Source organism: Eschrichtius robustus, chromosome 1 (genome assembly GCF_028021215.1).
Source record: "Eschrichtius robustus isolate mEscRob2 chromosome 1, mEscRob2.pri, whole genome shotgun sequence".
NCBI lineage: Eukaryota > Metazoa > Chordata > Mammalia > Artiodactyla > Eschrichtiidae > Eschrichtius > Eschrichtius robustus.
This window is the reverse complement of record NC_090824.1, coordinates 14,730,495-14,756,940: the sequence shown is the minus strand read 5'-3', so window position 1 is coordinate 14,756,940 and position 26,446 is coordinate 14,730,495. Positions and strand designations below refer to the sequence as shown.

The 26,446-nt window shown below is 44.3% G+C and overlaps 1 protein-coding gene and 1 pseudogene across 5 annotated transcripts in view; one reads left to right on the top strand and one right to left on the bottom strand.

Moving 5' to 3' along the window:
* LOC137761994 (large ribosomal subunit protein uL6-like) overlaps positions 1–3,136 on the top strand; it is a 28,484-nt pseudogene extending 25,348 nt beyond the window's left edge.
* FOXN3 (forkhead box N3) overlaps positions 1–26,446 on the bottom strand; it is a 406,233-nt gene that overhangs the window by 105,695 nt on the left and 274,092 nt on the right. For all 5 annotated transcript variants that reach the window (XM_068541804.1, XM_068541828.1, XM_068541837.1 and 2 more), the window contains one exon: positions 17,357–17,421. In XM_068541804.1, coding sequence (XP_068397905.1) covers positions 17,357–17,421 — 65 coding nt within the window. The remainder of the gene's footprint in view (positions 1–17,356; positions 17,422–26,446) is intronic.

The following is a 26,446-nucleotide window of genomic DNA, read 5'->3' as shown; positions in this document are numbered from 1 at the left end:
CAGAGATACTGCGGGTTCGGTTCCAGACCACCGCAATAAAGCAGATATCGCAATAAAGCTAAGTCACAAGAATTTTTTGGTCTCCCAATGCAGATAAAAGTTATGTTTACATTCTACTGTTGTCTATTAAGTATGCAATATGTTAACTAAAAAATACTTTATTGCTAAAAAATGCTAACCATCATCTGGGCCTTCAGCAAGTCGGAGGAATAACATCAAAGATTACTGTTCACCGATCATCATAACATATATAATAATAATGACAAAGTCTGAAGTATTGCAAGAATTACCAAAACACAGAGACATGAAGTGAGCAAATGCTATTGGAAACAACTGTGTCAATAAAACTGCTTGATGCAGGGTTGCCACAGACCTTCAATTTGTAAAAAACACAATATTTGCAAAGCACAAGAAAGCAAAGTATACTTGTACCGTGTAGACTCTCAACAGTTAAACTGATCACAATCAGAACGTGTAGGTACTTAAGCTTTGCTGAAAAACAGAAAGCATACTATAATATTGTCTTAACTCTTTTGGGAAAAACAAATACAGACATATCTGAGATTCCCTCTGTCCCTGAAATAGGGGAGTATCACAGCCTTTGGCTTGGGAACACACAAGACAAAATCTAGGTCTGAGTAGTAACATAAAAATGATGCTATGGTTTTTTATTATTATTATTATTATTACAACACATTCTTAGAAGATTTGAAAATTTAAGAGGCAGCATTAGCCACTTAGACAGTATTTACAAAAGGGCCGATGTAAAGACTTAAGAGTTTAATTGAAGATAACAAATGGTTCAGTGGTCTGACAGGCTTTCCTGAACACCTTAATCATTTCAACAAATGCTACAGGAAAGGGTCCTCTTTTCTAAGTCAACCTTCAAGGTACAACCACAATTCTATGTGCTATCAGTTGAAAAAGATCTTGGTTATTCCGTATTCCACTGGAAGCTTACAAATCTCAGTGTAACTGGCCTGGCTTGTTTTTATTTTTTGTTTTTCTTTTTAATTGAGATATAATAGACGTATAACATTATATTAGTTTCAGGCGTACAATATAATGATTTGATATTTGTATATATTGTGAGATAATCACCACAGTAAGTATAGTTAATCTCCATCACCACACAGTTACAATTGTTTTTCTTGTGATAAAAACTTAAGATCTACTCTCTTAGCAGCTTTCAAATATACAATGCAGTATTATTAAATAGTCGCCATGCTGTACACTACACCCCAAGGCTTTTTAATTTTATAACTGGAAGTCTGTACCTTTTGACCCTTTCACCCATTTTGCACCCCTACCCCCCTGACCCTGGCCTGCTTGTTTTTAAATCTCAAAAGTTTTCAAACACAATGTTTTCTCCACTAGCAAAATGCTTGCTAGGAAGTTTCAAGGTTTAAATAATGATTTCTAGATCAATTACTTTACCGACATATTTATCCATCAAGACACTATGATGGAAAGAAAAACCACTTTTGTTTAGGTAAACTTTTACACTTTTACATGAGTCTCCTACGTGTTTTGGCAAAGACCTTCTCAAAGTTTTTGATAAAGAGCTTTCATTTTTTTTCTAATGTCACTAATAGTCACATAAATTCATCTTAATCTACATTTAAGAACCTAACTCTCTGGTTATGAGTGTTAAAAAATAACAACCCAGTCTTGGAAAAGATGGACATTACAGTAATCTTTGCCAGCTGGCATGTTCAAAATGGAATCTAAATATTGTATTAACAATATCAATAAAAAGCAGGTTCAGTGGGCCTTAATAAAACACGCTTGAATTGTGAGAGAAATTCTCATTATTTTGTTTCACCCAGCTTTAATTTAGTACACTGATTTAATAAAATCTATGACAATCTCATTTTTTTAATCATGTAAGAATTATGAGGTTCACTACATATGCATAAAAAATAATCTGAACTCAAGCAGGTGTAATGAAATTTTGTTGCCGAATCATTTTTGAAACTTTTGACTGAAGTAACATATACCCAGCAAAGTCCACATATGTGTCCAGCTCGGTGAATTTTCACAGACAATTTACCCAGGTAACCAGCACCCAGGTAACCAAACTGGCACCTCAGGAGCCCCCTTCTATCCCCTCCAGTCACTACCTCACACCCCAAGGAGAACCGTAACTTTGATTTCTCTCTGCCCACCTTCCCTGTGAGCTCTGGCTGGGGCAACACTGAGCCCAGGTGAGCACACCGTCAGGACCACAAAGCACTGGCTTGCACATGATTTCATTTACTTCTTGAGAGCTAGGTGGTAACCTCCTGATCTTACAGATGGAGAAACAGAAGCTCAAGGTTGAGTATCTGAGCAAGCCAAGAAGAACATGTGTAAATGAATGTGCAGCTGTGTGTGTGTGTGTGTGTGTGTGTGAGAGAGAGAGAGAAAGAGAGAGAGAGCGAGCGAGAGATTGATTATGAGGGGCTGTCAGAGTCAGGATTCAAAGTCAGGCCCCTCCAATGCCAAACTCAGTTTTGCAGCACAAAAGCTATTCTGGACCATCCCATTTTTCTCCAAATTCATTGATTCACAGGTCCAACAAATGCCATTTATAGTTAATGCCCTTATATAGAGAAGAACTATCCCACCCCTGAGCACCCCCCCTTACCCTCAACACACACACACACACACACACAGACACACACAGTATGGCGGTTTTTGACATGAAATCCATTTTCTCACTCAGCATCCTGTTTTCCCCTCACTATATTTTGGATTGTGAACAATTTTGAGACTCATTAGAGGTATCTTAATTTTAAAAATTAAGGTGGAAACTAGCAAGTGAAATTGAAGAGGCTTCATCTCTGGTTCTGAACTGGATTTTCATCACCCAATTACTCTTCAAATTATACTGATTTACGATGTGACTATTATTATTTTTCCTAAGTAGACTGGGTAATGAGAGAAATGCAAAGCATCCCAGCCTAATGGTATGTGAGCTTCTAACACCTCTCTCACCTGCCCAGTCGCCCCGCCCACCTCACCTCCACCCAAGCCACTTCTGGGTCTGCCACTCTCCTCTCACCTCTTCAGCAAAGCTGCTTGCATCTTTGTCTGGCTTCAGCCCAGCGATGACCACTACGATCCAAGTCACCCTGACCACCTTCTGCTGTGATCATGTGATATGATGGGTACCATCCTGCAGGAGCTTCCTGTGTTTATGACTATTGGCTCTTAGTTCTTGACCCCTCCTTATACAGCTGGTTTCAAGATTTAAGTTGCACCATCCAGCCCAACGCCACTACCTAGCCACTCCCTTCTCTTCAGAGTCAAACCGATCTTCTACTACCTTTCTCAGAATCTCCCCACAATTCTGCCCGGAACACTCTTCTTTCATCTCCCCATCTTCTTTCCTGCAAGGAATTAGGGAAGCTACCTGAAACGGACATGGTGACTTTCCCATCTCCATCCTGGATCATCGTATCTCGCCACTGCTTTCGAAGCCACGTACGTCACATATGACTGTCTGTGCACTTGTTAATGACCTGTTCCTTTGGGGTGGGTATCATGACTTTGTAAGCTTTGCTAAGTGAGCGTTTCTGCCATTGATGTAATATGACGCATCTTTGGTACTGAGGCCCGGAGCGACACTGTGAATGGAGAAGGGCACAGTTAACCGTGTCAAGGAGTCCATATGGGCAGATTTAGGAGCTGCAGGGCCAAGAGCCTTGCACTGCACAAGCAGCACCCCTCAGCGAAGTGTTCCCTGACTTCCTCCCCACAGAACCTGAGCCCTTCTACAGTGGCACAAACCACCCAGGCTTCTTAGTGATTCTGTCTCCCAGCTAGACTGTGATGTCACAGCTAGGGTACCTGGCAAATTGTAGGAAATTAAGGAATGTTCGTGAAATGTATGCATGTAATCCACTATTATGGGCTGAATTGTGTCCCCCTCTCCAAATTCATATGTTGAAACTCTAACCCCCAATGTGACTGAATTTGGATACAGAGCCTTTAAAGAGGTAATTAAGATTAAACGAGAAGTAAGGGTGAGGCTCTAATGCAACAGGACCCTAACAGGGCCCTAATCCAATAGGACTGGTGTCCTTCTAATAAGAGGGAGAGACCAGAGGAAGCACACGTACAAAGAAGAGGCCATGTGAGGACACAGAGAGAGAGTGGCCACCTGCAAGCCAGGGAGAGGCCCGGGAAAAATCAAGCCTGCCGACTCCCAGCCTCCAGAACGGTGAGAAAATGAATCTGTGTTGCAGAAGCCCCTCGGTCTGAGGTATTTTGTTGCGGCCGCCCTAGCTGATTAATACATTAACTGCCCAAGCATCCTGTATTCTGAAGTGAGGACCCTGGGGATCAACTCCGGCTGCTGAGAGAACTTCTCGAACATCCCGAGGTTGGTTGCTCAAGGTTAATCCTCAACAAAGGGAAGCTGTATCCCATCTTCTGTCTCTCCTTTGTCACCAATGAGGCAAGTCTGGTTAAGGTAATGCATTTCACCGACCCCCACTTTGCCAGGGAAGGTGAATGTCATCACTGCCTAAGATCCTGGGCCTCCGGGAAATTACTTAACTTGACCGACACCACCATATGTCCTGAGACCTTGGCACCTGTACCCCCATGGATGATGGCCCTTCTTGGGCAAAGAAGAGTCTCAGAGGGGAAGATGTGCACTCAGCCTTCGACCTTCCACTTGATGGCCACGAATACTTGCATATGTAGCCTAACATTTTCTTGTCCATTGCCTCGTTTTTTTAAATGGTTGTGCTGTTGTCACGGACAGTTCCTTTCCCCCTCTTTGGGAACTGACACTGACTTGCAATCTGGAGACCCTTCCATCTCCCCATCCGTCCATGTGCTTCCAAGTGACGCTTCCACCCCCCCGTGTAAACCAACCGGCGCCTCCCATTCCTCTGATTACAGTACTGGTTCCAGATGGTCACGTGATGCAAGCTGGTCCAATTACAGTGCTGCTCGTAACTTCTTCTGGGAACACTGGGAAAACGCTAGAGTCAAAGTTTGTAGCCCAAGAGGCTGTAGGCAGCCCCTCTGTAAATTCAATCTGAGCCTCTCCGAGCCTATTCCCACCAAAGGCAAAGCTGAGTTGGGGGAACAGAGAGAATAGGTATTATTATTACCATGATCCGACTTCGTCTGTTTAACTCAACTCACCATCTCTGGAAAGCTCTCCAAGCTCATCTTCTTTCAAATGACAGCCAAACCACTAAGTGGGCATCCTAGGACAATGGGGAGGTTGGAATTTCACTGACACACAGAAATCATCAGTGATATATATTTAGCTGAATGGATGCTATTCACTTAGAGATTCTTTATTAGTCAGGACTCTTGGATGTACACATACATACACAGACAAAAACACCCACGTCAAGCTGGGTTAAGTAAAAAGGAGAATTTATGAGCTCATCTAATCGAACCACAGGAAGGACAGTAGTAGAGTGGTCCCTTGTCTCTGCTTCTTTGCGCTGGTGCCATTTCTTGTACACTGGTCAGTTCTACTGATACATGGAAGGCCGTGTGATGACAGCACATCCTTTAGAGCTCCCATACCCAAGAGAAGAAAGACCAAGGTAGAACTCTGGCCTGGGCTGGGTCATGTGCCTGTCTCTCAACCAATCGCTGAGGCCAGGGAGCTCCTGTAAAAAGTTGGCACCTCTCATTTGTAATATTATGTTGCAATATCACGTTGGGGGAGCGAACAGTGGGCCCCACAAGAGAAGAAAGATGCCACTGATGCCCTGATATGGCTATTGGTACCCATGCCGTCCCTGTGAGCACCCCAATTAGGGCCTACAACAGCTGCAAAAGTTTAAAAGTGAAAACTTCATGCATAATTGTTTCATTTCCCAACCATGGCAAAACTTAAAAAATGAAGTCTCTCAAAGTCTGAGAAATATGGTACACACAAATGATAAATGCAGAACTGGCCTTTCTACATGTCACAGGCTTTTTGTCTCTTGTCACAATGTCCTCAGAATCTTGTCCAACGTGTAGGAAATGACTCCATAGCCAAGACACTGGGTTAGAGTAGCCCTAGTGGCAGGTGCCATCAGGCACAGACCTGTGGTTCTAACATCTCCCTGCAAGGCGTATCCAATAAGCAGAATGTGATCATCCTGAGCATGCCACATAAAAAAAAAAAATCACAGCCCAAAGAGGGGCCAACCATGTGCGCTACAGTGACCATGAAGCAGGGGACAAGTTCAACAAGATCCTTTAAACAAAGTTCTAAAGTTCTTTATCACTGCAAGTATGTCTCTCCTTCTTTCTCTCCCTCTCCCTCCCTCCCATCTTTGAAACGAATCTTTGCAAATAGTTCGTATTCTGGCACCATCAAGACACTAAGAGGAAGAAACAGGAATACAGATCACAAACTATTCCAACCCATCCCCAAGGAAACTTCTTTTTCTGTGTCACATTTCTGCAAGATCTTAGTCACTCAAAAGCGTCCGTGAGAACAGCTGGTGAGGGCTCAAGTTCTCCTCCTCCTGTGCATATCTTGTGGACATTTGCCTTCATGTAGCAGGAGCTTCAGAGAGGCTGAAAACAGTCTTAAACATTCCTGAAGATATAACATCAGTTCAACTGGGCAAGGATTTTTTTTTTTTTATGTTGTTGTCTGGGGGTGGAAGGAATTGAAAACCTTAGGAAATCGCAGAAATGCTATCATAAACATAATGAATTCTATTCACTGAACACAGTAATCACCAGGCACTGTGCTAGCCCTGTACATACACTATTTTAATTCTCACAAAATCCCATGAAGCACTACTATCTGTCTTACTGGCTGGAAAGGCTTGAACAATCGGATAAGCTGCTTGAAATCACGCAGCTGGTGGATGGCAGAGGTTGGCCTTTGCAGCCAAGACTGGCCAGCTCCAAGATCCATACTCTTCTCTCCCATCATGCTGCCTCCCCTGGAGGGAAAGCAGCGGCCATGGCAGCTACACTCGGAGCACCTACTAAGTGCCAGGGACAATACACAGATCGTCATCTAATCTTTACATATAATTATATTCATCTTGCAAGACTGGTATTTTTGCATTTTACAGCAGTTCAAAGAAGTTTACGTAACTTTCCCAAAGTCAGACAGCAATTAGGCAGCAAGGCAGGGAATGGATCCAGGTAGGCCTGAATTGAAAACTGAGGTCTTTTATCCTCATACCATCTTTTGTGGGATGGAAACACCAGAGGAAGAGGGGCAGGGGGGTGGCAGGGGAGTCACATCTACACACACACACACACACACACACACACACAGAGGCATACACTCCTGACCTATCACACGCAGCGCAGCGAGTACTACCCAGGGGTTCTCAGCCACACCTTTTGGTCGTCAAGGGAACCAAACAAGAACACAAACTTGACCTCTTGCAGTTTACAGGTGGATGCTTTTAAGTTCACTTCTGAAACTGGGATGTGAACATTTCCCTTAGTCTATTCGAAAAAATTCTTCTTCATTGTAAGCCTCTTGGCAATTGTATTGAAATATTTCTAAACTCCCATCCACGCACGGTTAAACAGGACTTCAAGGGGGCTGACTTTTTCAGTTGTATTTTAAGATTGAGCACTTTGATAAAAGCAGGCTCTGCAGTACAATACGATCCAAAGTTGTCTAATCTTTTTATTTTATCATCTATATGATACAATTTAATAGACAAGGAAAACATTTTTAAAGGCTCCAAAGATTAAACTATAAGGAAATATTCCTGTCGCTGAATTGTAGTCCGTGTAAAACTATCTTTATCTCTCTATTTCCTAGTATAAAATTCAGATACACTCAAATAAAATATTCATTCTGTTAAGAAGTGCGCTCTCTCATTGCATTAATCTTTGAATGACTAATTTCAGGATTTCCCTTTCTCTCTTTCCTCAGTCTTTAAAATATCTTAAAGGTAGCTGTTTACAAGAGTCATGTGAGGGGACAAAAGAAGAAAGGAAGCCTCTTAACTACTCAAACAAAAGAAGACAAGCATTCATTTCTATCTTTTTGTCTCATCGTTATAAATTGCTTTTAAGCATTATAACTGGATTCTCCCCAGCCCCAGTCTGCAAAACACAGCAGGCTGTCTGTCTAAACACCTAAAGTGCAAAGCTGTTTAGAAATATTGATGCCATTCTGAGCCAAAGATGAGTGTGAGCCCAGGTTTCTGATCCTGGCTCTGTGACCTTGAGCAGCACAACTGCTCCAGGCCTTATTTTTCCCATCTGCAAAACGGGAGTAATAATACCTAAGGCATAAAGCTAATATAGGAATAGTGTAAAGACTATATACAGCCAGACACAAAAGGTCACTTACTGTCTGATTCCATTTATGTGAAACGTCCGGAATAGGCAGGTCCATAGAGACAGAAGATTAGCGGTCGTGCCCCGAAGGCCCTAGTGCCACTTTAATCATCAGAGCCCACAGGTGGCTTTTCTTCAGCCCCATCCATCCCCCCGACACCCGCACTGGCTTCTCTGCAGAGTGGCTGCTCTTGCCCAGTCCCCTGTCTCTGAAACTCTTTCCCTTCATTTCAGTGATTTCCTCCAGTTTCTGACTAAGCGGCTTCTTTGATGTCATGGTTGCTTGCTGTCAGCTGCACTCCTCTTTCTATCACAAATCCAGGTCTTCAAGATGGAGCCTTCCCCTCTTTTTCATTCTATAACCCCCTGAAAATCTCATCTATGCTCATAACTTCCACGGTCATTTCTGGATTGACAACTTCTAAAACTCCCTCTCCGGCCCTGACCTCCATCTCCTAAACTCCTGCCCCAGTTTCCACCTTCCTCTGGAAACAGCAGAACCAGCTTATACCCACCCACCCGGCAGGGGCCTGGCCCAGAAGACGCTCTCAATGCCAGGTCCCTGGTAAAGCTGGCAGCTCCTTCTGGCCTCCCTATTTCTGTCTATAGGGCCGAGTACAACACTGGATTTTCATGAACAGGGTTTCTATGGACAATGGTACAGAGACTGGCTGAAATTAAAGTCAGATAGGAAAACACAGGCTACCTGGCTGATGCTTTCTCAGTGTCCATGCCAGGCTGCAGACACTGGGAAGCTGGGGCATATCTGGATTCCCAAGAGACAGTGAAGGACTTTCCTGGTGGCACACTGGTTAAGAATCTGCCTGCCAATGCAGGGGACAAGGGTTCGAGTCCTGGTCCGGGAAGATCCCACATGCCGCGGAGCAACTAAGCCCGTGCATCACAACTACTGAGCCTGTGCTCTAGAGCCCGTGAGCCACAACTCCTGAAGCCCACAGGCCACAGCTACTGAAGCCTGCGCACCTAGAGCCCATGCTCCGCAACAAGAGAAGCCATTGTGATGAGAAGCCCGCACACCGCAACGAAGAGTAGCCCCCGCTCGCTACAACTAGAGAAAGCCTGCATGCAGCAACGAAGACCCAACGCAGTGAAAAATAAATAAATAATAATAAATTAAGAAAAAAAAAAAGACAGTGAAGGTCAGAATTCTATCAAAGGCTTCTGTTTTTTTTTTTTTTAAGAAATTCACGTTCTTTTATTTATTTATTTATTTATTTATGGCTGTGTTGGGTCTTCCTCTCTGTGCGAGGGCTTTCTCTAGTTGCGGCAAGTGGGGACCACTCTTCATCGCGGTGCGTGGGCCTCTCACCATCGCGGCCTCTCTTGTTGCGGAGCACAGGCTCCGGACGCGCAGGCTCAGTAATTGTGGCTCACGGGCCCAGTTGCTCCGTGGCATGTGGGATCTTCCCAGACCAGGGCTCGAACCCGTGTCCCCTGCATTGGCAGGCAGATTCTCAACCACTGCGCCACCAGGGAAGCCCTGAAAGGCTTCTTTTAAAATTGCATTTCCTGAGTCAGACAAAGACAAATACTGTATGGTATTACTTACATGTGAAATCTGAAAAATACAACCAGCTAGTGAATATAACAAAAAAGAAGCAGACTCAGATGTAGAGAACAAACCAATGGTTACCAGTGGGGAGAGGAAAGGCGGGAGGGGATTAAGAGGTATAAACTATTAGGTACAAAATAAACTACAAGAATATACTGTATAGCACGGGGAATACAGCCAGTGCTTTATAATAACTATAAATGGAGTATAAGCTTTAAATATTGTGAATCACTATACTGTACACTTGTAACATATAATATTGTACAACAACTATACTTCAATAAAAATAAAGATGGGGGTAAAAATAAAATAAAACTGCATTTCCTTACAGTTTTTAACTAACTTAGGAGCATGTTCTCAGTGACCACACAGAACTTGAGTGATGAGAAGAACAGAGCAGCAGCCCTTTAACTTCACTTGATGGTAAACAAAAATAGCCAGGTGACTTTATTATTGTATTACATAAATATCTTTACAAATAACTCAGGGCAGAACAATAAGACAAACAGGCCAAGAGATAAGGGCTTCTCTGAAAAACCAAAGGGCTTCTGCAGGCCAAACAAAGACAGAAGGCAATTAGCACTGGGGGGAAAACGTGGAGTGGCTTTTTTGTTCCCTTTCTGTTATTACTGTCGTTTTTTTTTTTTTGAAACGGGTATGCCTGGGGGCAAGAATCAAGAGATTATGCATTAGGTGGATGCCCTCTTTGCAAAATGGACAAAAGAGTCAGCTTGTGGAGCAGATTAGATGAAAGAAGCCAAAGAGCCCAGAGGCTGCAACCAAATGGGAAAGCAATGTGTAGGGGAGGGGCAGGGTAAACCCGAACAAAACCTTCAATCTGTGTCTTGATGGAGAGAAAGAAGGAAGCGCCTGGACCAGAGACCCAGGCCATGCAGACACTCTGGTTCTATCAGACATGAAACACCGGCGAGGCTGGCAGTGTGAGTGGACATCATGCAAAGGAGAGGCTTCTGGGAGACCGCTCCTTTAAGGAATTTTGGAACCTTTCACCCTGAATACGCCGGCCAGGATTAACGATCAAAAACCTTGGGCACGAAACAGAGTCAAAGGTTAACTTCACTCTTTATGAAGTGTTTGTGAGGTGCCAGGCCAGGCACTGGACTGGACAGATGTTTCCACGTTCACACCTTCCTTTAATCTCTGCAAAGATTCTGGGGAGCACAACTCGTAGCCCCATTTTACAGACACTTGAAACTGAGGCCCAAGGTCAAACAACTGGGTGCCCAAAGAGAGAGGGATTTAAACCTGGGCTGATGTGGTGCTGAATCCGTGCTTTTTTGCGTGGTTATCTATGCACCTGCTGGGTATGTACAACTGTACAGCAAGGGGTATAACTCAGTCTTTGTGAGCTGGGGGACCTCACACGGAAGCAGTCCTATTTGAAAGGAATCTGATATAAAGAGTTGAACAAGTTGTCTTTCAGATCCACATATAAATCCAATAGGATCCGGGGTATCCCATCTTTTGCCCTGTTCTGAGAATCACTAGCCCCAACAAATGGACAAGGGAAATTTTAGCAGAGAAGAGAAAGAACACAGGGACACCACATTCAGAGGATGTTAGCCCTGTTTTCCTAAGATTCATAGTTTTGTAAAATGTTATAATAACTAACTCTGGGAATTTAGCCTGTTCCCAGGGCTTTACTGATATGAATTCATCGAGTCCTATAAGAACCCCATACGGCAAGCATGTTTATTATTATCCCCACAGAGAGGGTTAAGCCAGGTGCCCACGAGGCCAAGATGGGTCCTTTCCAGGTTGTCCAAATCTGTAGTATGTTGCCTTCCTACGATCCATGAGAAAGGGTCTGAGAAAGGGTTTGTTCAAGGATCAAGATGTAGCCAGCCAGCCATCACCCTGTTTCCTCTCCTTGGGCCATCTATGGACACTGCTGGCTGAAGGTAGCACTCCTCCCGCTGAGCTACGCCTCAAAACCATTTTGACCCACTTTACTATATTTCATTTTTTCTTGTCTTTTTTTTTTTTTTTTTGGTCGCACCACGCAGCATGCAGGATCTTCCCCGACCAAGGATCAAACCTGTGTACCCTGCAGTGGAAGCACGGAGTCTTAACCACTGGACCACCAGGAAAGTCCTCGACCCACTCTAGGGAAGTTGCGAGTATGGATCAGAGCTGTAATCCACAGGAAACCCCTGCCACTCCTGAGGTCCGCTCCTTAATTCACAGGCAAGAACATGAAACCCTAGGGATGCCTGAGTTTTGCCCAAGGTCAGAGTTTACCAAGTGGCAGAGTTGGGACCACAGCCAGGTCCCCTCACTGGTAATCCAGGGCTCCTTTCCACAGGAACTTGTTTCTGATGTACTGACTACTTGCTGCTGAGCCTTTCACAGCCCCAAACACAACCAAAGGGAGGTACTGCATACATTTTACCAGAAAAAACCCACTGCGGAGCTATGGGAGAGGGTAAGGCGTAAGGGTTGTGGAGAGCGGGCAATACATAATAGGACTCCCAGGAAAATAAGCGCATGAAGCCGGCCTAGAACTTGGGAAGCTGGCATTCCCCAAAGCAGGTCATCTACTGGGCATAATCAACTTCCTGCACGTTTCACACCAGTGGCAAGCACATCTGTGCGCTCATGGGGACAACATGCATCTGACAGCAGAAGAGCTGGTTTCCTTTCCCCTATCTGCTCTCGGGCCTGCGGCAGCTCAGTCCTGCTCTGTGCACTGAAAAGGCCTGGAAGGTCTTCTTTCCATTTCATTAGCTCATCCAGGGGGCTGTCAGAAGTGAAAAGAAATAAGCATCTGCTATGCATGTTAGGGAATTTATTTTAATTCCACCCCTGCATCCTATGGGAATAGAGTTAATAATAATTAGTGGCCCCATACAGGAGGGATAGAGAGGAGAAAAGCGGAGGGAGGGCCCGGAAGGCTGGCAGGGGGTTGGTAGCTGGGCAGGTCTGCATGACCTGTGGTGGCATCAGGGCTTGAGCTGCTTTGCAAGAAGGGTTGGGACGTGTGGTCTGACCCCAGGACGGGCGGTCAGTGGTGGAGGGGGCAGGCCCTGGGCCTCCCAGGGGAGTTCCAGCCTAATCCAGTGCCTGACACACAGAGACAGAGACTAATGAAATGCTTGCAGGTGGGGCAGTGTGCGCAGGCCCAGACGGTCAGCTGGCTCAGAGCTGTAAAGGCAGCAGCTTCTCTCTGAACAAAACTCCGTGGGGAGCTCGGAGGCCTACAAAGCCTATGAAGGCCAAAGGGGGGCAGACACGGAGGATCGGATGGGCGGCAGCTTGTAGCAACTCTTAGTAGAAGAAATGATGTGAGCCAGAGCAGCGATGCCATGTGTAGCTGTGGGATGCACCCTCCAGGGGGCAGACCCTGAAGGGTCAGACCAGAGGTGAGGAATGTCTTTAATTAGGAATCACTGACTCATTAAAATAATTCATTCAAGGGTGATGTTTAAATAAAGTAACCTAATTTTAAGTTTGATGGGTGAAGGGAATATGTGTATCTATGTGGCAGAAGGAGAGGGGGGAGTTCGGGGCCAGGGAGTTTGGAAGAAAACATACAATAGTTTACTCTTTTAATTAAGAAAATAAGAGATATTATAACCTAAGAAATTTAAAAATGTACTTCACAAGGACACTCTACTCAATACTCTGTAATGGCCTATATGGGAAAAGAATCTACAAAAGAGTGGCTATGTGTAGATGTATAACTGATTCACTTTGCTGTACACCTGAAACTTACACGACATTGTAAATCAACTATACTCTAGTAAGAATTAAAAAAAAAAAAGATGGTTAAAAAAATGTATTTCACACACAGAGATTGTCACCAAGACACACAGAGACAGGCAGAGGGGACAGTTGGGGACACCTGTCAGCTGGCCACTCCTGAGGGCTCTGAATAAGCCACACTTATCTGTTGGGCCGCATCCTGGGTCCCCTTTTAACAAAGGGTTTGTCCCCTTCTGGCAATCAGCTAGGTTACTATTGTACAAGATCTGAAGTGCTCTCTACCCACTGAAACTGCTAACATACTAAAATGTCTCTAGCAGCCTAAATGGCATTTAAAATAAATACTGTGAATTGATGAAATGACCAATTATGTTAAGTACCCATGCGTGGTGTAATCCAAACCGAATCTTACCCCATTATCCTCAAAACTGCAAGATGATTCAGCAGGCCCTCTTGCCAGTGAATCTGCGAGAACCGAAACACAGAGGCCGCCCTCAACAGGACCTCGAGCGCTTCCAGTTAATTCTTGCAATTGCTTTTATGCTGGAAAAAAAGAACTGTACTACCTCTCTGCTCAACAGCTTATAAACCAAACAACTATTAGACAATACACATCGGTTCCCTACTGTACCAATTAGGTCATTCTGTTCCACTGATTTCAGGTTTTACCTTCCATTACTTCCTCTTTGGAAATCTCAGCTTTCTTCTGAAAAACATCTGGGAGTGCATGATGATGTCATTATTGCCAAGTGCCCTCAAAGCCCTCATTTCTGCATCCACCCCATAGATCCCCCATCGCTCTCTCTACCTGTGGTCCTCTCGTGCCCATGTGCTCTGGGTGTTTCCCTCCTGGCACCACCCCCATCTATTTACTTTTTAAGGCCTTGTACAAGTGTCAACTCTCCCAAGAAGTGACAGGCCCATGTTCCCTCCCTCCTGTCAAAAACAAGGCTCTGTCCTCGAAGCAACGGGGCACATCTGCTCATTTTGCTGCTTTTGGATTCTTTTAGTCTCAACCCGTAGGGTGACTTCACAGAGCAGGTTCTGCCCGGCCCCATGCAGTCCAGTTTTGCCAATTCTGGTTGTGGTCAGGGCCCACGGTCACAGTTGGGCTTTGCTGGCTGGTTGCTGGGTCCCTGTGTCACCCTGTGTGACCAAGCTTCACCTACTACCCTGCTTCTAGGAATTGGGTTTTTTAGGGGATCCTCCTGGCCTGCAATCCCAATCCCTGTGGCTGGAACCTAGTAACAGAGTTCTTTCCTAGTCTGATTATCTAGAAAAACATCCTCCTGCTTGCTTTAGACATAAAGAAAAAATGTGGACATATATTGAAAATATAAAGTATAAAGATGAGAAAGTGAGCATAAATCAGCTACATTTTCTTCTACTTGATTCTAAACTAAACCTTCCTCTGCCATCACTGGGCAGCTCCCTTCTTTCTATGCCCGTATCTTTACTGTAAAACTTTTGTTCGTGGGCATCAGCAACTTCTTGATGAGCCAGTACTGCCCGCCAGAGAAACACAAGAATATGACACAAATGAACTTATCTATGAGACAGAAGCAGACTCACAGACATAGAGAACAGACCTGTGGTTGCCAAAGGGGAGGAGGGGTGGGAGGGGGATGGAATGGGAGTTTGGGATTAGCAGAGGCAAACCATTATATATAGAATGGATATACAACAAGGTCCTATTGTATAGCACAGGGAACTACATTCAATATCCTGTGATAAATTATAATGGAAAAGAATATAAAAAAGATATATATATATATAACTGAATCACTTTGCTGTATAGCAGAAACTAACACAACATTGTAAATCAACTACACATCAATAAAATAAAGTGTAAAAAATATTAATTCAGAAGAACACGCAGAGTTTAAAAAACCTTATTACGATGTAAGTGTCTCGTGAACGCTCTATACAGATACAGCAAATGAAGAAACACAACAGGAAAAAAACCATTAGCAAATCCGCACCCACACTCCAGAATGCTCACCACGATACTTCTGATTTTCACATGTACAAAAAAAGTAAATGGGATGTATTGAATTGGATGTGGATTCAACGAGCATCTGAAATCTGTAATAATTTAATTCTCAATGCCTAGAGTAATTAGGAGAATGTTTAACCCTATGTAGAAAAGAAAAAAAGTCTACCACCCATGAGACAGAATCTCACGGTGAAATCACTCAACTTCATAAACCTTATCAATTTTTCCCTCATGCTTCTGTCCTGCAGAAATAACCCAAAACTAACATGCTTAGAGCAAATCTTCCCTAATGTGGAACTCAGTGAATAAAAATCCTATAAGAAAATGCTCTAAGTAAATAAAATCCCTTTTGTGAAAATAATCCAACCATGAATGATATTCATATCATTGCTACAGATCTAGAGGAAAAATAAGGATGCACATAACTTTGAAATCCACTTGAAAAAACCCAAAGGCTCATCATAATCGGTCTCCATTTACACTTTCTGAAGGGAGAACAGAATAGATTTTTTAAAAATTATGTATCAATTTTTGAGAGTGGAGGGAGTTCCCTTTTTTTCTTAAATATTTAGGATATTTATGATGGTCATTAAAATTAGGATTAATCAGACCTGCCTACCTAAATTTCACCTGGACCAAGCAAAGATGCGAAGAAATTCTTAAGTTCCCAATTTCACAGGCTATTAAAAAGACAACATACAATTGTAGGGTCTTGAAAACAATAGCACAAATGTGATGACATCTCTCACAATTGTTTGAGCTACTCTGGAAACCTGAAGATAAATGCCTTTTTTCTTAGCTACATATATATTCTACTCCTTCACACACATGGCTGGCCCTGGGCGTGTAACTTTTAGGGAAAAGAGGCGTAACAGCTCTAAACCAACCAAGATGCACTGAAACTCCTCACCCTAAGCCCAGTACAGTTCCAAAGCTCTTGGCAAAACCAAATCCATCTGCTTTGGGCCAGTTGTGTCACTCTGACACCCACCCAATCAAGAGAGGCTAATGGGGAAGGAAAGTCAGAAGACACTTGGGGGCCAGCCAATTCCAGCTGATCTGCAGAGCAGACATCTCCCCAAAGTACTTTCTCGAAGTAGTTAGCGTGCATCTCATGGCTATTTTTAGCTATGTGTTCTTCTTCGACTTTGGCCATTTTTAAAGAAACTTGACAGCAAAAGTAGAGATGAAAGGCGGTTTGAATTCCTTGAGTACAGGAAGTCGCGCAAGGCAGCTGAGGATGGACCGGACAGCAGAAAGAATGTCCCCCTGCAAATGACGCCGGCAGGGACAAGGGAGGGTGTGTGAACTCTGAGCCTCAGGACAAACCACAGTCACCCTTCCGGGCACACATGGACGTCAGGGCAGAGCAAGCAACAAGTGGATCTCCACGATGACCCAAGTGCCAAAACACCCACAACATTCCTCACAGCCCAAGCACTGGAAACCTGTAATAGGGTTTGATTTTACCAGCCCAATTTATGCTATCGTTGCATCCTAACTGCCACATAATTCCAATTTCACCAAAGCAAGCCAAACACTTCTGGAATCTGACCAGTGACAACAGACCAAAGAAGCCGTCTTATTTCAGACTAACAATTCATATCAACCAGGAGACGTCAGTAGGAAGAAATAAAGAGAACTGGACAAACAGAGCCATCCCACAGCAGTCACAGAGTGCCCGCTCTGCAGCAGACAGAACTCTCCCGACAGATACCAGGAGTGAAGGAGGAGTGTGGGGATGGGGGAGGGGGAGGGGGAGGGGGGGGCCGCCAGAGACCTACCTTGTAGAAGGGCTCCATTTCTCTTGAAGAAGGTGCTGCCCGGCCAGAGGGGTGGACCTGATGTGCTAAAACAGAATAGAAACCAGCGTGAGGGCGAGCTTGTCTACACTCACTCAGCAGCACTCAGAACTACCGTTCCTCCAAACGCATCCTTCAAAATGGCCTCAGCACACTTTCCCAATTATGCATTATTTACACCCTCTGAAAATGCATCTTTAAAAACCGTTAGGCTTGTCTGATGATGAATGGGCTTCATATTTCAACGTGCAGAACCCGTCCATGTGGGTATGCAGGTTACTGTCCTAACCCTGCTCCCTCTTGGGCACTGAAATCATTGGCAGGTAAACAAAATGGCCACATCAGATGCTCAACGTCATAGCTTATAACTTTCGCTAATTTCTTCATAATTTGATGACTTTATGAGGCAAAGAACTCCCATCCATGTCTTCTGAGATCAGCAGGTTTTCCACCACTTCCTAGTGCCCCCTGCCCATTATAAATGCGAGCTTGCCTTTCTTGGCTTTTCTACCACCAAATTCTTAATATACAGATATGACCTTGATCGACTCCCTCCCTCCCCTGTCTTCTTGTTTCGTATCCCGTTTTCAATTCCTTGGCTTAAAATGTTGCACTCCATATCCTATAAAACATTTTGCAGATATGTTACCACTCATGGTCCTGTAACAGGAGAGGCAAGAAAAGACGAAAGATTAATGTGTCACAATGACACCTTACTACATTTATAGACAAGCATTTTCACTGTTATAAGACACCCAGTGAAAAACTTTATAACCAAGCCGGTCTTGGAGTAGAAAGGAGGTGATTCTAAATCAAGGATTGGTTTAGATTAATGTTAGAAAGCACTTAGTCAAAATTGTTACTACAGCCAGCCCAAGAGGCAGTATAAATTACTTTCTCCAAAATAGAATGCGGCAAATGATACCGGTTAATGCATCATCAATCACCTTCAACGTTAAAAAAAATTAAAAAGTTGGTCTAAATAATAAGTTTGTAAGTTTGGCAAACACGGACGGACACACACACACACATACACACAATAAGAAATCTGAAGGACTATCCAATGAATGTTTCTAGAGTCAATCAGGGTCTCTAGTAATGCAGGGGAACAATACTGTTAACAAGAAGGAGAAATGCCAGTGACACATTCTGTTGACCAACATTTCGTCCCCAGAGGTACAAATAGCACACCAGGTATGGGGACATGGACATGTTACATGGTTGGTGAGGAGTAGAGAAGGAGGAAGCAAAGTGCTACAGCACACAAATACATCAAAGCAATGTCAAACGTGTTAGAAAACACACAGTATGAACCTTGATGTAAATGATAAAACTTTTGTTTTATTTTGGTTCGGATCCACTCTACTCAGAGTAAGTGAGGATAATGCATCCCAGCTATGGCTTCTCCTGCAGCCCTGATTCTCAGCTCTGGCTGCTGTGGCCTCTGAGTGGCCAGGAGTTGCACAGGACAACAGGAGATCTGGCTGGGGTCTCAGGGCTGCAGGATGATGGCAGCAAGCTGAGTTCTCTTCTGTGTGATTCCTGTCCTATTCCGATTTGAGGCTGTTAAGGCTCAAAGTTGCATGAAGAATAATGTGCATTAAAATACTTAAGATTATCTTTTAACAACCCCAGCCAGCTCCTGGGATTTTACCATCTTATTTTTATAAGGAAGCAGGAAATAGCCAGCTGGCTGTGGCCAACACTGAATCACCTGATTTCTAAAGATATTTAAAAACTGAGGACTTCATTCTAGAGGAGTTGGCGCTTCTGGAGAATTCAATAATTGACTATTACTGCAGGAGCCTGAATATCCAGCTTACTTCCCTCCAAATCTCCTTTTTATTCTGAACTTGATTTGGCTGAAAACTGAGTAGACGCCAGGGATGGAGTAAACGTGGGGAACGGAGGACGGGTAAATCCAGTGGTTTAGCTAAGGAAAATTCTCTGTATGATAGAAATCTACTTCAAGATTTCTACAACATCCTTTTAATGTACCTAAGTCACTGATCGCTATTCTGGTCGTTCTGCTGTGCTGCCGGTGTAATCTACACTCTCACAGTGGAGACAGATCTGGACTGGCCCACCTACTTGCTCTGACGTAGCACCTGTTGTGACTGATGCATTCACCTGTGGGCTCGATTCCTGCCATGCTAATTGCAAAGCTTTTGAGCTCACTGGCCCCATATTCTACACTCTTCTTTGGGATGGTCCCTCCAAATGACATCTTCTAACTGTTAGGAGATTCAAGGATTTATTAAGAGCTTGTTGAAAACTGTGCTTGGACATGGAGAGAAAAATTAGAAGCCATATTTTATGGCCTCTAGGAGCTTACTGTCATACTTAGGTAGCTATAACCTCTTGTGACTCTATCTAAAGAGACTAGAAATGCTTGTGGAAAGGCCAACGGTTATGGCCCTAGTGGCTACAGGTTGGGGAGACAGCAAACTGATTTTTTTCCTCCATCTGGAGATATCCCTGGCTCACTGGCCTTTAAAGCTCAAAGTTAGCTTTTAAAAAGTATATAAAGTTACTCAAAAATGTATAGCAACCACAGTAATTCAGAGAAGCTAGTGGTTGAGATCTTTGTGGGAGTATCTCAGACCACCCTGGAAACCACTCATCTGTGTGGCAAATCAAGGAGGGGAGGGTGGGTGGCCTGTGCAGAGGAGGATGGGGGACTCTCCACACTCAAGTCACCTGAACGCCAGTGAACTTGTAAATAGTCACTGCCACGGGAAGTGGCCACTAGGGCCCCCTTCAACCTACCAGGGTGGGTTTTAATCACCTTACAATGGTGCTCACATTGCCTGAAGACAGGATGCCAAATTACCACGTACAGAGCACAATGATCACCACTTTTCCGTGGGATCCTCCGATCCCACGAGAGGGCAAGGCGGAACCCACTTTCCACATTCTTCAGGTGAGGAGATGGAGGGACTTGTCCAAGTCATCACACGGCTGGTGAGTGACCAGCCCAAGACCAGCCCACTGTACCACAGAGACACACGTCAACGGCCCCGATTTCATTTCTCATCGTCCAGCTTTCTCTTCCGGTCTTTCGGCACCAAACCCTTAGCTATCCTTCTCCATGGAAGAAGGCTGTGGACGGTATTTCACTAGGAATCTCTCCAAGGCAAAATCCCAGGCTAGAAAAAGCAATCAGGCTCACCAGATGCGAAAGACAGACACGTGGGCTCATATTAGCAGAAACAATACAGTGCTGGCGCCACAAATGTCTCACTTCAGTAATGCTCTAACAAAATCTCATGACCTTCAGCACCAGAAGCCAAACCCAAGTGTGGCAAAGGAAGTCGAGCAACAGGTTAAGAGGGCCTGGCCTGCCAGAAAAGGCAGTTTGTCAGTTGGCATTTGAGAGCATTGATCCGGCTGATCATTAAGACCAGAGCTGAGCCAGCAAATCCCAAGGGATGTGCCCTACCATCCCACCAGCATCTGCCAGAGACTCAGAGCTCTGTCTCTCCCTGGGCCTCACACGCTCAGCTGCAGTTCTTCCAGCTCCCAAGGCGACACTGTAGGTCAACAGGTCGTCCGGCCCTAAGGTGGCTCTTGGCATAATGATGTCATCTGTCATGTGACACCCATGAGCTGTCATCATTGTCAGAACCGGATGAACTCTAACCAAGACCCTGGGAGGTTCTGGCAAGATCCACACCTGTATTCACCAGCCTGGACTTGCTGTGAGTCTAAGAAAAGAAAATTAGGAAAAGTACTTCTTTTCTAAGTACTTTTTTTTTTTTTTGAAACTTTTTTTTTAAATGCTTTATTTTATACTTTTTTTAAAAAAATTAATTAATTAATTTATTTATGGCTGTGTCGGGTCTTCGTTTCTGTGCGAGGACTTTCTCTAGTTGAGGCAAGCAGGGGCCACTCTTCATCGCGGTGCGCGGGCCTCTCACTATCCCGGCCTCTCTTGTTGCGGAGCACAGGCTCCAGACGCGCAGGCTCAGTAGTTGTGGCTCACGGGCCTAGTTGCTCCGCGGCATGTGGGATCTTCCCAGACCAGGGCTCGAACCCGTGTCCCCTGCATTGGCAGGCAGATTCTCAACCACTGTGCCACCAGGGAAGCCCTCTAAGTACTTTTTAAAAAGTACTTTTTGTCTAAGAACCCAGTTGCCAAATGTGAACTGGGTGATCTGAAAGAGAGAACAGGGTACTGCAACATGGATGAACCTCGAGGACATTATGCTAAGTGAGATACGCCAGTCACAAAAGGACAAATTTCAAATTCACAGAGACAGAGTAGAAGGCGAGTTCCCAGAGGCTGGAGGGAGGGGGGAGTAGGGAGTTGTTTAATGGGTACAGAGTTGCAGTTTTGTAAGATGAAAAGAGTTATGGGGGTTGGTTACCCAATAATGTGAACGTACTTAACACTACTGACCTGTACACTTAAACGGCTAAGATGGTATACTTTATGTTATGTGTATTTTACTACCACAACAAAAAATTTTTACTGTAAAATGATAGAGGGAGAGAGAGAGAGAGAAAGAATGAATACAGGAAGGACCCCAGAAGAAGTGAATCAAAGTCTAAAGAGTTTTGGGCAGTGAAAGATCAACCTACATGCTGTGTTTCTGAAGGTCCCCTGCAGTTAGGATCTCTGCCAGAGTGGCCCAAAGTACACTAAACAGCGGAAAGGGATGTGGTGAGACCAGCCTATCCTAACCTGGTCCTTACAGAGGCCAGAGCTTGCCTGCTAGTCTTCAGGCAGCTGAGCAGATCTCTGACATATTCTTAGCACCAGAAACAATGTGAAGGCAGTCCCGCTGGATGTGTGAAATCTACCAACAGACTGTGTTTCTCCAGGAATAAAACAGTCAAAGCAGTTGTAATGAAGGGGGAAATTCCTGAATAAATACTTGGAATTCTACTGTTAATTCTAACTGTGGATTGATCAACAGAATGTCATAGAAAAACAAATATGACCTACACCACATACTAACACAGACACGTTGGGTGAAGGATGCCAGTCTTCAAGTTTGGAATGCAGGAATCAGAGAGACGTGTGTGAGACGGTCTCAAGTTTCACAAAACACCCTTCATAATTTGAGACGCATCACTAAAGAGTCCAGTTGAAAGTTCAGAATTCTCAGGGACGTTCAGAAGTTCAGAAGTCTCAGGGACTTTTACAACCTTCCATATAAAACCAGAGTATGCTGACATTCAAAGGGATCTCAGTGGCCACCTGGTTCCATCCGAGCTGTGGTGGGGACAGCACAAGATTTGGACTCAAGGAATTTGTCTGTTGAAAACACAAGCTGAAAACAGGTCTGAATTCCACTGCTACAAACAGGGAGCAGTTACAGCATGTAGTGCTGGAGAATTAAATGAGATGAAGCATGTACAAAGGACACTCTGTGAACTGCAAAAACCCCAGTGGTTGTCTTGATTACAAGAAAACTGCAGTTCAGAGAAGTTAAATGATGTGCTCGGTGCCAACACTTCCTCCTACATCCTGTGGACTCTCCCAGTTAGGCTCTTGGCTTCATTTCTGTGACTGAAGAGCTAACCGCACCTTCATCTTCCTCTTCCCCTTAAGGATGCTTTGAGATCATCTCATTTGCAAACGTTCCTCCACCCGAAGTAGCAATGAACACTTTCTAAAAATCAATAGGCTGGAAGAAGCAGCTTCACGGATGCCACCTACTCTAAAGAAAGCTAAACAAAAAAGACAGCTCTGCCCAGAATCCTGCATAGATCCAAACTATTAAGTACGGCTGCCCACAGTGACCTTTCAGGGTCAGGCAATCAAGAGGCAGAAGAGACCAGGTGGAAACGTACCAGGACTGGCCAATTTTCAGAGGCTGACAATTATTGGGAAGTGATCAGACGATAACCAGCAAGGACCACAAAAGCCACAACGGAGAGTGTGGCAAGATCACTCTGAAGGCAAAACTCGGATCCTGGTAAGAAATGGAACGGCTTTGTCACCTTAGCCCAATGTTAAGACTGGAGAATTGGGAGACTGGGATTGACATATATACACTAATATGTATAAAATGGATAACTAATAAGAACCTGCTGTATAAAAAAATTAAGTTAAATTTAAAAATTTTTTAAAAAGACTGGAGACTCATCCTGTCTCCAACTGGATCAACCTGCAAAGCATTCCTGTGTGCCCATCACAGCCAAGGGTGTGCTAGGCTGGAGCGGATGGAGGGGAACGGCTGTGAGACTCGGACAGGGACGGCTGCTCCAGAGCAAGATCTACTGTGCGATTTTAAACACATCAATAATGTTCCACGAAGTATGCTATGAAGTTTAGGGCTCCCCTCCTCAGACACGTTTGAGATGTGCTGTTGACCTGTGGCAGGGTTTCTCAACCTTGGCACTGCTGACCTTTGGGGCTGGACCACCTATATGGTGGGGGCCGTCCCGTGGGTGCTAGGGTGTTCGGCAGCCTCCCTGGCCTCTACCCACTAGATCCCGGCACCAACCGTCCCCAGTTGTAACAAATAAAAATGCCTCCAGAAACTACCACGTGTCCTCTGGGAGATAAAATGGCCCCCAGCCAAGAACCATTACCTGATGGTCAGCAACCCGACTAAGCTGCCCTCGCTCTTCTCTCCACTCGCCAAGTCCCAACCCCCCCTGCCCCCCCCTCGCCCCCCGGTCCATACCTCATCAGGCAGAAACGTCACCTCCTCTTTTCTAAAACCAAAGCCATTCCTCACAAGCTCACTCACCCTCTGTTATTTCTACCTGTGTCTGCACCTTCTTTTTTGCCAAAGCAACACCCTTATTGCCCTCTTTTCCTCTGGCATCCTTCCTCCTGCCATTATCCCTTGTCTCCCCTCGCCTCCCCCTTCCAGGACTTCATAGCTGACCCATCATCCAACATCACCTAGTGTCCAGATCCTCCTCTTAGCCCCCATGACCCTACCATGCACTAACTAAGCCCAGGAGCTGGGCGACAGTGCCAGACCTCTGCTCTTCTGTGTCATGGTGTCCCCGGACTGGCTGCGATCCCCTCATGTCTGGGTCATCAGAGGCCCCCAAGTCACCCCGCCATTCAGGGCTAAGGGCCTTGATGGCTCTACAGTCCCTCTCCCCTGCCCACTCCATGCCCACCCACATGCACTCACATGAGAGGCTTACTTTATTATTAATTTTTTCTAATTACATAAACTCTCTATCACTTTTGACGTTATCTCTTTAAAACCCTTTCCAAGTTTAGCCTCACAACACCCATCTAGCCTGGCTCTCCTCCTCCCACTCTCCTTTCTATGAAATCTGCTAGCTCTTTGGCCAGCCTTAGCCCCATAATGATGGGTATTCCTAGAGTTTTAGCCCTCTCTTCTTTTCTATTCATTCTCCTTTCTTAGGAGAGTTCATGAACTCCTGGGAAATGTGGCTTTTCCAATTCTGTATCTCGAGCTGATCTTGCCTCCAGACTCTGGAATGTATTTCTGGCTGCATCCCCCCGTGCCACATCGATTCAAATGAGGGAGCCAGTTTCCCGCCTCTGTCTCCCCTGCCGGTCCCCACGGGCACTTTCCAAACTGCCCTGGATTTCTCAGTGTCTCTATTGGTTCTCTAGGGCTGTTATAACAAAGTACCACAGATAAGTATCTTAAAACAATAGAAATTTCTTCTCTCACAGTTGTGGAGGTTAGGAGTCCAAAGTCAAGGATGGTTCCTTCTAAGGGCTGTAAGTGAGAATCTGTTCTATGCCGCTCCCCTAGTTTCTGGTGGTTGCAGGCAACCCCTGGCCTTCCTTGGTTTATATATGCATCACCCCATCTCTGCCTTCATGTTTATATGGCATTCTCCCTGTGTGTGCTTTCTGTGTGCAAATTTCTCCTTTTTATATTGGCTTAGGGGTCCAGCCTACTGCAGTATGACCTCATCGTCACTAACAACTGCAACGACAATATTTCCAAATGAGATCATATTCTGGAGTGCTGGGTGTTAGCACCTAATATCAATATATGAAGTTTTGGAGGGGACAACTCAGCCCACCACAGTGTCTGTGATTGTCTCCCTTTACACACAGTGCACTCACTCCCTGAAACACTGCGACATCTGAGTCTGTCTTCTCCTAAATCCCTACCACCTACGGCAATGCTTGGAACTTGGCTGTACCTGTCAATGTTTGTTGAAAGAATAAAAGTTACCAATTACTTTAACTCAGCAATCCTCACAAAAAGAAAAAAAAATGACTCAGCTTTTGGTGATTGCCTGTAAAATGCTCAAGTTAAAAATTCTGGTGCTCATGGAACATTCTACAGGATAGATCATATCTTGGGTCACAAATCAAGCCTTGGTAAAATTTAAGAAAATTGAAATCTTATCAAGTATCTTTTCCAACCATAACGCTGTAAGACTAGATATCAATTACAGGTAAAAATCTGTATAAAATACAAACACATGGAAGCTAAACAATACACTACTTAATAACCAAGAGATCACTGAGGAAATCAAAAAATACCTAGAAACAAATAACAATGAAAACACGACGACCCAAAACCTATGGGATGCAGCAAAAGCAGTTCTAAGAGGGAAGTTTATAGCAATACAATCCTACCTCAAGAAACAAGAAACATCTCAAATAAACAATCTAACCTTACACCTAAAGTAATTAGAGAAAGAAGAACCAAAAAAACCCAAAGTTAGTGGAAAGAAAGAAATCATAAAGATCAGAGCAGAAATAAATGAAAAAGAAATGAAGGAAACAATAGCAAAGATCAATAAAACTAAAAGCTGGCTCTTTGATAAACAAAATTGATCAACCATTAGCCAGACTCATCAAGAAAAAAAGGCAGAAGACTCAAATCAATAGAATTAGAAATGAAAAAGGAGAAGTAACAACTGACACTGCAGAAATACAAAGGATCATGAGAGATTACTCCAAGCAACTATATGCCAATAAAATGGACAACCTGGAAGAAATGGGCAACTTCTTAGAAAAGCACAACCTTTCGAGACTGAACCAGGAAGAAATAGAAAATATAAACAGAACAATCACAAGCACTGAAATTGAGACTGTGATTAAAAATCTTCCAACAAACAAAAAGCCCAGGACCAGATGGCATCACAGGCGAATTCCAT